At 46.4% G+C, this 12,779-nt stretch overlaps 1 protein-coding gene across 9 annotated transcripts in view; it reads left to right on the top strand.

Annotated features, from left to right (window-relative positions):
- The window catches only part of MACROH2A1 (macroH2A.1 histone), an 80,062-nt gene that overhangs the window by 27,292 nt on the left and 39,991 nt on the right, over window positions 1-12,779 (top strand). For all 9 annotated transcript variants that reach the window (XM_067731804.1, XM_067731802.1, XM_067731805.1 and 6 more), the window contains exons 3-4: window positions 3,459-3,565; window positions 4,029-4,226. In XM_067731804.1, the coding sequence (XP_067587905.1) occupies window positions 3,459-3,565; window positions 4,029-4,226 (305 nt within the window). The remainder of the gene's footprint in view (window positions 1-3,458; window positions 3,566-4,028; window positions 4,227-12,779) is intronic.

Below are 12,779 nucleotides of genomic sequence, written 5' to 3'. Positions count from 1 at the left end.
GGGCGGAGCGGCGAACACAGCTCATAAAAGGTGTGTCTCTGAGGTGCTCCCTCTTGTGTGTCCCTTGACCGAAGCCGTTGCGGTGGTAACTATCCAACTGGAAAACATGCAGGAGTAAACGGAAGATAAAGCTCTTGCGCAACCAGCCAAGATGGGAATCTCTGCCCCTCTTTGTTACCCAATTGACGCAGCTCCCTCTCTCCCCACAGGGCTGAGGGTCCTCTCTTTGAAGATAGGGAGTGGGAGGGCCAGTTATCTTGGTCTTTGCAGATCACAAGTGAGCTGGGGTTTTGCAGAAAGGAAGGAGTCCTGGATTTTCTAGCTCCTTGGTGAAGAAGTCAGAGGAGTGACAGGAAGGACACCCCAGCCCAGCTCTTTCTGAGGAGTTAGAACACTCCTCACCCCACTCCACACACCTCTCCAGCCCCTCCGTGTCCACCTTGTTATTACTCCCAGGTGGATCCAGTCTGGCTTCCCTGAGTCCAGGCTGAATTAGCAGTAAGTGAGCACAGTCCTTGACATTTCCCATGAGGAGAAACTCAGGCTATTTGCGATTGCAGACACAATGTGAGAGTGACGGCGGAGGGGGAGCTAGTGGTAGTCCAGGGGAGTTCTTGGAGACCTGATCGTCCTGTTTCTCAGCTGTGGGTGCTCCTTAGAGCTCAGTGCACTGCTTTACTTGCTTGTGTTACATACTGCCTGTCCCTCACCCAAATCAGGGGCCCAAACACACTTGGAGTTCTGGTGACCCCTCTCCACCCTCCAGCTCTTTGCATTCAACATCTGCACCTTCCCCGCACAAAAAATAAAGTAGTGATGCCAAAAATAAAAGGACCACTTGCCTCTTCCCCTCCAGCCTCCACCAGCGGCCGCTGTGCCTTCTCTTGGGGGAGAACCTGCACCAATACTCTGGGCAGGAAGAGAAAACAGGCCACTTCCACTTTCCCGAGAAACCATAATTTCAAACGATCTTCTTGCCAAATGGATGGGCTTAGGACACTGTTGTGGGTTTCTCTCTGTCTCTCTGTCTCCTTCTCTTTCTCTCTCTCTTTTTAAATGAGGGCCAGGTAAAGCATTCTTAGCACATTATGGGGAGAAGGTTGGAATTCCCCAGCCTCCTCCTGTGTATTCTGGCTTTGTAAATGCTGATGGCCTCGCGTTTCCTGTGGCCTCAAAGTGGAGGAAGGCTGGGGAGGTGAGGGGGTGGTGGAGGGCAGGAAACCAGCCAAGTGGGCTACAGCTCAGCGGTGCCAGCTGCCCTCTCCAGCCTTCCTGCCCCTTGGGCTGGCTGTGGCTGGCTCTCCTTCCTGTGCCCTTACTCCTAGGGTCAGGCTCCTGTTGCGTCAGGCTCCGGCCTCACTTCCTCACAGGCAGTGAGTTGGACAATAGCGTTGCAGATGTGCTGCCTCCTGCGTGAACGTGGGAGAATGGAAGCCAAGCTGGGCTCATTTCTGCACATGGGCATCAGGTCACTTAGGTATCCCAAGCACGCTTTCTTGCTTGGCTGTGACAGGGTCATCTCCTCTGGGCTTCGGGACACACAGTCACCATCAATTATAGGGAAGCTTCCATGAAATTGACAGGTGGGCCTGTACTCAGGCTGTATGGGAAACAGCCCTGTGGAGACTAATGGATGAGGGTGGGAAGTGTACTGATTATCTCCCCTTCCCCGGGCCTCACTCTAGTGACTTGCTCATGTGACATTCAGGGCGAGGGACCCCTATGGCCTGGGAGCATCAAGCAGGCAGGGGGCTCAGTTGCCTCTGGTGTCCAAGTATCATCAGTGCAGTGATTGATTATTGAGTAAAGGAATTCCTGCCTTGGATTTAGGCATTGAATCGTGTGATCCAGGTGTGAGTATCCAAGCAGCTTTTCAGCTTGACACACAGACTAGTTTTTGCGTTGGGTTCAGCTGTTAGTACCCCTTAACAACAGAAACCATGTAATATTGTAAATTTTAAATACCTGGTTTTAATGTAGCTAGAATTTTTTCCCTAGTTATTTTATAATGATTCTGAGTTTTCGCTTTGCTGGAGACATCTAGTGTTTGCAACATAACTTCGAATATTAGAAATCCTTTAGTACCAGGAAGAGGTCAGACTTGAGTTGAGCCTAGAAGGGAGCGCTAGGTGGATATGACAGGCAGGGCTGTGGCGTGGACAGAATTGCAGAAGTGAGGGTGTAAGATACATTTTGGGACAGTCTGCATTTCTCATTAAGAAAATGAGGCGAAAGTGATGAGGTTGACACTTACAAAGAGAACTGGGCCACCAAGGAGAAAAAAATCTCTTGCCAAAGGGTACTTCCTAATTTTCCCCATCTTTGGTGCTGTGGAAGAACCTGTCTTCTTGTCTGGCAAACCCTGCCCCAAAGGACTGGTCAATAAACTCTAACTTAGCACCAACTCTAAGTCAGGCTCATATCCTTCTAGGTTTTTTATTATTTTGTGGAAAAAGTCAAATATACAGAAAGCTGAGAGAGGAACTCTCTGACGTCTCGCTCTCTTACATCACTCCTGGATTTAACAAGTGTTAGTGTTTCACCACATTTGTTTTCCTCTGTAGACTTTTTCAGGATTATCTGAGTAAATTGCAGACACCAAAGCCCTTCACCCCTAAATACTTCAGCATGTATCTCCTAAGGACAAGATGTTCCCTTCAGAGTGGTAATACCATTAGCACACCCAAGAAAACCAATAATTCCTTTGTGTCTAATATCTGGTCTACATTCAGATCTCCTCAGTTGTCTCCAGAATGACTTTTGTAGCTTTTTTTGCAATCAGGATCCCATCAAGGATTGACACTATATGTAATTGGCTCTTGTGGCTGTGTAGCCTCTTTTAATCTACTACACTCCACCTTTTTTGTTTTATGTTTTTATGACGTTGACTTTGTAAAGGGTCCAGTCATATCCTTCTAGTTTTGAATCTGAGTGTACAGGCGTTCAACATTGGTTCCATTAACAGAAATTTACTAAGTAATATGCCACCACCCCCTGAAGTTCTGTAAACCCATGTATGACCCGTTGCTCAGGATGCACAGTTCAGTCTCGGCCACACTGCTGGCTCCACGGGGTTGTTGCTGGTGACGTCTGGAGCGCTGACTGGGCAGCCCTGTTCTGGGAAAGGGCTTCAAATCTCAGCTCTACCACTTCTCACTGAGGGCCTTCAGCTGGTGGTCCTTTCTCCTCTCTCAGCTTCGGGGTCTTCACGTCCACAACAAAGGGGTTGGACCAGGGGTCTTCCTAGTCTCACTCAGCTTTGCCTCTCAACACCTCTGTGACTTGGCTCCAGGTGTTGCCAGGCAGACTGCCTGCAGCTTCGTAGTTCGGGGTAGCTGCTTCGGGAAGCCAATTGCCTGCTCCCATTCCTGGCACCAAGAACAGGGGATCCGGGAGGATGCACACGGTTCTCTGATGCTTTAACGTGACCACATGCCCTTCCCCTCTGCTCCCCACAGCGGAGATTCTGGAGCTGGCTGGCAATGCAGCAAGAGACAACAAGAAGGGCCGGGTCACGCCCCGGCACATCCTGCTGGCCGTGGCCAACGATGAAGAGCTGAATCAGGTATGGGGCTCTCCTTTCCCTCCCCCACCCAGACACACCAGCAGGCAATCTTGCTGCCCAAGAGTTGTCTGTCCAGAGGGAGGGTGCTGTTTGGCTGGCTATCAAGGGTGTGGACTGCATTTTGGACTATTAGCAGCTTCCCCGTCCCCCCCCCACCCCATGGCAGTTTTTCCCCAAGATTTTATTGGTTTGGGGGAGGGGAATGAAACAAGGTATTTGGCTCTCCTTGGAAGAAAGATGGTTCTTTCTTCCACCCGAGTGGAAACTCCACCCGAGTGAGGGACTCTGAAGACTTGCTCCCCGTGTTGTGAGCCAGGGTCCTGTCAGCCTCCTTGTAGATGCCATGGAGGAGGGAGCTCTACCAACCCAAAGCAAGAGCATGGGGTGGGGGCAGGGCTGAGTTCTTGAAGGTCACGGACGTGCTGGTCTGACTCACCATCCACTACTTTGGTTTTCCTGCAAGCTGCTAAAAGGAGTCACCATCGCCAGCGGGGGAGTGTTACCAAACATCCATCCGGAGTTGCTAGCGAAGAAACGAGGATCCAAAGGGAAGTTGGAAGCCATCATCACACCACCCCCAGCCAAAAAGGCCAAGTCTCCGTCCCAGAAGAAGCCCGTGTCTAAGAAAGCAGGGGGCAAGAAAGGGGCCCGGAAATCCAAGGTGCGTAGGTGATTTGGCAGGGACGTGTGGAGGGTGGGGCTGGGCGGGTGCCGGCAGGCGGGGTCATGCGGGCTCCCCTTCCTACTGAGGGCTCATTCCCCTCTGGGGTGGGGGCCTGTGGAACAAATGGAGCTGGTGACAGAGGGCTAGTGCAGCTCAGGTGGCCAGCGTCTGGACGCAAGTTGGGGACTAGATTTCTGTAGGCAAGGGGGATGTGGGGAGGTGCTGGGGCAGATAGCCCCAGGCTGGAGGGACCTGGTGCCCACCCTTCCAGGAGATGCTCACGCCCGTGGGATGGGACATGTGTATACAGGAGCTTCCCTGTGCGAGCGACAGCAGTCGAGTCCTGCCCAGAGCTGCCAGCTGCCCGCTTGCCCTTGACGTGCCCAGAACTGTCATGTGTTGCCATGGCTGCATGTCCTCCTCCGAGCCTGTTCCAGCAGGGATGGTTCAGATGGTTAGCTCTTTGAAATGACCACCTTGTTAAGGAGGAAAATAGATGTGTTATTTGGGTGCTTCCTGCCAGACCCAGCCGGGATTGAGACTAGGTTGTAGGTGCTGATCTTTCTGTGGGGAGCGAAACCTTCTCATGAGTGTGACCTAATGTCTTCTAGGATGGGGCAGGCCCACTAATCCCAAGCCAGGATCTTCCTGGTCCACCCTCGGGAGGTCCACACCCGTGGCTGGTTGCATTCACCTGTCTGAGACTCCAGGGTAACTGGGACACATGGTTTGTGTTTCTTCCTCGCTGGGCCCTGCCTCTCAGCTGTTGTCACAGACTCCAGGGCCAGCAGACTAGGAACAGCGCAGCTCTGTGTTTAATAAAATAGAATCTTAAGGCTGCTCCACCCTGCCCTGCCCTGGGGTGCCCCCTCAGGAGTCACCCTTCTGGCCTCTAGCCAGACTAAGAGGAAATTATCTCTGGCAGAAGGTGGCCTCTCTATTTTGAAAGACCCCCAGTAATATTCCCTTGGAAATGCCCTGCAAGGCCTAATGCAGTGTCAGTGTCAGGACATTCTTACTAGAGCCCAAAGCCCTCACCAGAGTGAGCTGGTGAGGACACCTTCCCAGAACAGGTCCAGGAGCAGTGACCCGGGGCCACATGCCAGCCCGCCCTCCCAGCATGTCCCCTCCGCTGAGCCCATCCAGACATCAGGCAGGCCTTCACCGCATGGGGGCACCTTCTGTGACCTCTCACCTCCCACCCACACTGTTTGTGTTTGTGGACTCTCTTTAGTTGAGGTGTAAGAGGCTGTATTTTTTGTACATCCTTCTGGGTGTGGACAAACACTTCCCTGAAAACGACAAAATCTAAATTCCTCTTGCCAACAGACACCCCCCACCCCACCCTACCCCACCAGGCTCAGAATCACTCCCAGCTCTTTGAGAGAGAAACCGGATACAGAAGAGTGTCCTGTAAGTTATTTCCAGACACTGCACTCCACCTTGCTCACAAGCCCTGGAGGAGGCTCAGGGCAGGCTGGGGATTTCACAGAGTGCTCATTCCTGCTAACTATAAAATTAGCAGATTGAACTGTTTCTTTTTTCCCTTACAACATTTGCATTTGGGGGGAGGTGCAGGACAGGGAAGGCAGGGGAAAGTGCCTGTGTATCCCCCTTTAAATGTTAAAAAAGAAGATGAAGATGCCAAATCCATCATCTCTTGATTATGGGCCTCAGGGAGCTGGCTGCCCACAGAGCAGGGGGCCAGCAGGGGCAGAACTGTGGCACCTCTCCAACCCGAGTGTCTCTGGCAACCCTGGGTTGAACCTTGCTCCCTGTCACCCCCAGTCTTCTGGCGTAGTTTTTGCCCCGTAACTTTCCGAACTTCCCAACTTCCCAAACACTATGAATGCTTTTTCTTTCTTTTTGGACTTGAAATAGAGAGGGGGTGTGTGTGTGTGTGTGTGTGTGTGTGTGTGTGTGTGTGTGTGTGTGTGTGTGTGTGTGTGTGTGTGTGTGTTTTCTAGTAGCTATATTCGGAACTCAGTGTTTCTAATAACCATATGCCAATAATCACTTGAACACTCAACTTTTCCCTTGATTACAAAAGCAGGAAGTCTGTTATGGTGGTCTGTTTTTCTTCTACACAATAAAACACATTGTCTGCTTACTGTACCAGTATTTGGCTAACATTAAACCCTGGGGGAAGCTGAAATTGGAACCGTGAACAGCTAATTTTCAAAACATTTGTTTAATGTAAATTGTGGTACCAGCTCCCAGAAACAGCGGAGAACCCTGCATCTCCAGGTTTAAGTGGAATGTTCTGAAAATAACCTTTCCAGAGACATGCAGACAAAGCCTTAGTAACATGCTAAAGCACTTGTAGTGAAAGGGAGTTGGTATTTTTCAAGTGTCAACACTTGAATTCCAAACCATAATTTTCCCCCCAATTCTATGTAATTGGAAGGTTTTGAAAGTCTCCAGTTGTGACAGCTGAGTCAGCCATAGTGGAAACTGTTAGAGAAGGCGACAGAACCCACCAGGGGCTGGGCATCTGGGGCCCTGGCAGTGCCTTGGGGTTCCTCCTTCTACTTGGGTGGCCTCAGGCAAGTCTGTGCCTCAGTTTACCGGTACAAAGAGTGTGCGGTAATAAAATCTCACTCAGTCCTCCCACTTCTCCCCAGAGCAGTCTCTGGAATGAGTTTTCATGTACCCTTCAGAAAGTCTAAGCACATAAAAAGCATAGAGATACATAAAGTCTTCCCCATCCTACTGGCCTTTAGAGAGAGAGAGAGAGAGAGAGAGAGAGAGAGTGTGTGTGTGTGTGTGTGTGTGTGTGTGTGTGTGTGTGTGTGTGTGTGTGTGTGTGGTGTTCCCCACTGTTTTTGCAGTGTGGTGTCAGTGGTTACTGGTGCCAGCTCATCTGGCTTCATATTCCAGTTCTGCCAGTTGCTGGCTGTGTGAGGTGTGAGTTGGGGGAGTTACTTCATTCCTCTGTTATCTCAATTTCCTCATCTGTAAAATGGAGGTATAACACAGGGTGGTTGGGAGGCTTAAAAGAGGGTTCATGTGAAGTGCTTACAGCAGTGTCTGGCACACATGTCAGCTGCCGCTGTTACTCCCTTGGCAGTTCTTACTCATCTTGGCATGTGGAGCTGCTGTAGTCTCTCATGGTGTGGCTCCAGTTACTGATACTGTAGGCAGGAGCAATGTACCCAGTTCTCTATGGATTGTTCCTCGTGTCCATCCTGACAAACAGTGCCGCAGTGACCATCACTGTGTGTGGGTCTCTGTGCATAAGTGCAGGTGTATCTGTAGGAGAAAGTCCTCAAGGTGGACTTACTGAAGCAGAGAGTGTATTTTTTAACTCTGATGGCTTATTATCCCATTAAGAAATTTCAAGAGTGGACTTATTTACACATTTGACACTGAGTTGTTGAAAGAAGATGCATCCATTCGATCCATATTTATCACATCTACATGTGCTTGTTCCCCTTCTTGGTAGTGAGGGTACAGCACGTTGGTGCTCAGGGAGCTCTGGTCTAGTGAGGGAGGTAGAGTCACTGCACAAGGAGGGGGGCAAGTGGTGCTCCGACCACAATAAAGTGGAGTGATGGCATGGCAGTGTTGTCTTACATAGGTGCTCAGGGGAGGCTTCTCTGGTAAGGTAACACTCAAGGCATTTAAGTGATTGAGAGGAGAGAGCTCCTGGCACAGGGGGGAGCATGCCTGGCTCTTCCCAGAGAGAATGGGACAGGCCTTCATGTGGGGTCCCCAACGTTTCAGAGAAGCCTGGGGACTCTTCTCAAGATAAGGTTTTATTTATTTTTTTAATTTTACTTTTTAAAGAGGGACTTGGCTGGCCCCAAATGATTTTTTGGTTTGTTTAAATTTTATTTATCTTTTTGGCTGCGTTGGGTCTTTGTTGCTGTGCACAGGCTTTCTCTAGTTGTTGCGAGCGGGGGCTACTCTTCGTTGCGGTGTGCGGGCTTCTCATTGCGGTGGCTTCTCTTGTTGCAGAGCACGGGCTCTAGGGCACTTGGGCTTCGGTAGTTGTGGCGTGTGGGCTCTAGGGCACTTGGGCTTCAGTACTTGTGGCTCGCGGGCTCTAGAGCGCAGGCTCAGTATTTGTGGCACACGGGCTTAGTTGCTCCACAGCATGTGGGATCTTCCCGGACCAGGGCTCGAACCCGTGTCCCCTGCATTGGCAGGCGGATTCTTACCCACTGTGCCACCAGGGAAGTCCAAAATAAGGTTTTAAAATGCATAAAATACCGAAGATTCAAAGGAAACCATTTATGCCTAAATCTTCAAGGTTAAGACCCCTGTCAGAATGCTCACCAAGATTCATAGAATAATCTTTAAGGTATCTCCAAGAAGGCAGTTTTTGCCAAAAGTTTTGATAAATAGTCATCTCACCTAGGATTTTTCAAATGTAAACCCGCTCTACCACCCCAGTTGAACTCCACCCCCATATGTGAATCACTCTTCCCCATCAAGAAGATACACTTGCTCCTCACTGCCTGGCAAAAAGCCCAAGATGATTTTGGGAGAGCGCCTCTTTCTTTTTGAGAAATATTTAAACTGCAAATGAGTGATTAATGTTCTGGTAAGGGATGCCAAAAAAAGGGATTGGTTCTTTTGAGAAGCTGCCATCCTTGCAAAATTTTGCTGACTTTTTAATGAAATTTCCAGAGATTCAAACAGCAGAGCAAAGGAGACTAGGCGTAGGTAATCTTGGGTTGATAATTTCACACAAGTCTTTTTGGACACTCAGTTCTACAGATTCTTAAATACGTCTCCCACTGACTCTGACCTTACAGGTTTTCTGCTGCTCAAAACAAAACTGGGTGTATGCACAATACATGGAGTTACTGGATTTGTACAACAATATGAATTTCTAAAATGTCAATTTTTTTTAACATCTTTATTGGAGTAAAGTTGCTTTACAATGGTGTATTTGTTTCTGCTTTATAACAAAGTGAATCAGCTATACATATACATATATCCCCATATCTCCTCCCTTTTTCGTCTCCCTCCCACCCTCCCTATCCCACCCCTCTAGGTGGTCACAAAGCACCGAGCTGATCTCCCTGTGCTATGCAGCTGCCAATCATTTTTTTTAACTCTTTATTGGAGTATAATTGCTTTCCAATGTTGTGTTAGCTTCTGCAGTACAACAAAATGAATCAGCTATAAGTATACATATATCCCCATATCCCCTCCATCTTGAGCCTCCCTCCCACCCTCCCTACCCCAGCCCTGTAGGTCATCACAGACCACAGAGTTGATCTCCTTGTGCTATGCAGCAGCTTCCCACTAGCCATCCATAAAATGTCAATCATTTTGGAGATGGACAAAGTATTGCTTGCTAGCTTTTGTCCTCCCTGGGCCAGGTTGTGTAAAGAATCTACCATCTGCTCTCACCATTTCATATAAGGAAGGGCATTTTAATACCAAGAAGTGAGGAAGGGACTTAATCGCAGACTACAGACCTTAGGAAAACTTAGGGCACAGTTGTTACGATTGGAATATAGTGACATCTCCCAAGGCAACTGTGTAAACCTGAAGCACCGTGTCACGGGCTGCACGCCTTGCAGGGAAGAGGCAGGTGTTGGTTGCCAGGTGGACAGACTGTGAGAACTGGGAAGGAGCAGCTGGTCTTGCACAGGGTTTGCCACTTTCTCTGCCTTGGCCACTTGTTTAGTCAGTTCTCCTGCCTTATCTCACTTTCCTGATGAGGAAGCTAAGTCTTAGGGAATGTGAGCCATGTACCTAAGGCTATGCAGCTAGTAGACCAGGGCTCAAATGCAGGACTTCAGAGTTCAGATAAAGTGTTACTTGTGAGTCCTGTGACTATGGACCACGTCCCTAGGTAGAATCCCCTCTGGTCTGATGGTAGAGGGCTGCAAAGCCGCCCACTGCAGAGTGAGTGGGGCAACACCTTAAAAAACTTTTTTAAAATAACACATTCTGGCCTCTCATTAAATTTGTTTGTACATTCATGATATATATTCTGTTTATAATTTCCACCTCTTACCCTCTACAACATTCTTTTTCTCGGTGTATTGAATTATAATTGACATAAAGCACTGTATACGTTTAAGGTGTACAGCATGATGTGACTTGCATGTATCATGAAATGATGACCACAATAAGGGTAGTTAATATCCATCATCTCACATACAGAAAAAAATAGTTTTTTCCTTGTGATGAAAACTCTTCGGACCTACTCTCAACAACTTTTCCTACGTATCATACAGCAGTGTTAACTATAGTCATTGTGTTGTACGTTACATTCCCAGTACTTATTTATCTGATAACTGCAAGTTTGTACCTTTTGACCACTTTCCTCCAATCATTCCTCCTCCTCCAACCCTCTGCCTCTGGTAACCACAAATCTGATCTTTTTTCCTGTGAGTTTGGGTTTTTTTGTTACTGTTTTTTTAAGATTCCACATATAAGAGGGATTATGTGGTATATGGTATTTTAATTTCTCTATCTGACTTATTTCACTTAGCATAGTGCTCTCAAGGTCCATCCATTTTGTCGCAAATGGCAGAATTTCCTTCACTTTTATGGCTGATGAATGTTCCATTTTGTTTTATATAGGTGTGTGTGTGTGGGTACGTGTATCATATTTTCTTTATCTGTTCATCCATTGATGGACACTTAGGTTTTTTTCCATATTTCCATATCTTGGCTATTATAAATAATGCTGCAGTGAACATGGGGTGCATATATCCTTTTGAGTGAGTGTTTTTGTTTCCTTTGGATGAATACCCAGAAGTGGAATTGCTGAATTGTGTGGGAATTCTCTTTTTAATTTTTTGAGGAGCCTTCAAAATGTTTTCCATAGTAGCTGCTCCGGTTTGCATTCCCACCAACAGTGTACCAGGGTTCTCTTTTCTCTACATCCTTGCCAACACTTGTTATTTCCTGTCATTTTGATAGCCATTCTAACAGGTGTGAGGTGCTGTATCATTGTAGTTTTGATTTGCATTTCCCTGATGATTAGCGATGTTGAGCACCTTTTCATGTACCAGTTGGCCATTTGTATGTCTTCTTTGGAAAAATGGTCTTGAGTTTTTTGCTCTTGAGTTGTCTGAGTTTGTATATATTTTGGATATTAACCCCTTGTCAGATAAATGATTCACAAATATTTTCTGCCATTCCATAGGTTGCCTTTTCACTTTGTTGATTGTTTCCTTTGTTGTGCAGAAACCTTTTAGTTTGATATAGTCCTACTTGTTTGTTTTTGCTTTTGTTGCCTTTTCTTTTGGTGTCAAATCCGAAGTCATTGCCAGTACTAATATCAAAGAGCTTACTGTCCATTTTTCTCTAGGAGTTTTATGGTTTCAGCTCTTATGTTCAAGTTTTTAATCCATTTTGAGTTAATTTTTGTGTACAGTGTAAGGTGTAAGTGGTGCAGTTTTATTCTTTTACATTGGCTGTCCAGTTTTCCCAACACTGTTTATTGAAGACACTGTCCTTTCTCCATTGTATGTTCTTGCCTCTGTTGTAAATTAAGTGACCATATATGCCTGGGTTTATTTCTGGGCTTGCTGTTCTGTTCCATTGATCTTTGTGTCTGGTTTTATGCCAATACCATACTGTTTTCACGACTACAGCTTTGTTATGTAGTTTGAAATGAGGGAGCACGATGCCTTCAGATTTATTCTTCTTTCTTGAGATTGCTTTGGGTATGTGGGGGTCTTTTGTGGTTCCATACAAATTTGAAGATTGTTTATTCTATTTCTGGGAAAAATGCCATTGGAATTTTTTTTTCACATTTTACTATTTTTTTAAATTGAAGTATAGTTGATTTACAGTGTTGTGCTAATTTGTGCTGTACAGTAAGTTGATTCAGTTATACATATATATACTTTTTTTTATTAAGAGTACATTTTATTTTTTAAATTTTATTTTATATTGGAGTGTATTTGGTTTACAATGTTGTGTTAGTTTCAGGTGTACAGCAAAGTGATTTAGTTATACATATACATATGTCTATTCTTTTTCAGATTCTTTTCACATATAGGTTATTGCAGAATATTGAGTACCCTGTGCTCTACAGTAGATCCTTGTTGATTATCTGTTTTATATATAGTAGAGTGTATGTTAATCCCAAACTCCTAATTTATCCTTCCCCTTCCCCCTTCCCTTTTGGTAACCGTAAGTTTGTTTTCTAAGTCTGTGAGTCTGTTTCTGTTTTGAAAATAAGTTCATTTTTATTATTTTTTAAGATTCCATATACAAGTGATATCATATGATATTTGTCTTTCTCTGTCTGACTTCACTTAGTATGATAATCTCTAGATCCGTCTGTGTTGCTGCAAATGGCATTACTTCATTCTTTTTTATGGCTGAGTAATATTCCATTGTGTATATGTACCACATCTTCTTTATCCATTCCTCTGTTGATGGACATTTAGGTTGCTTCCATGTCTTGGCTATTGTAAATAGTGCTGCAATGAACATTGGGGTACATGTATCTTTTCAAAGGATGGTGTTCTCTGAATATATGCCCAGGAGTGGGATTGCTGGATCATACGATAGCTCTATTTTTAGTGTTTTGAGGAACCTCCATATTGTTCTCCATAGTGGCTG

This window comes from Pseudorca crassidens, chromosome 3 (genome assembly GCF_039906515.1).
Source record: "Pseudorca crassidens isolate mPseCra1 chromosome 3, mPseCra1.hap1, whole genome shotgun sequence".
Taxonomy (NCBI): Eukaryota; Metazoa; Chordata; class Mammalia; order Artiodactyla; family Delphinidae; genus Pseudorca; species Pseudorca crassidens.
This window is presented reverse-complemented; position numbering and strand designations above follow the sequence as displayed.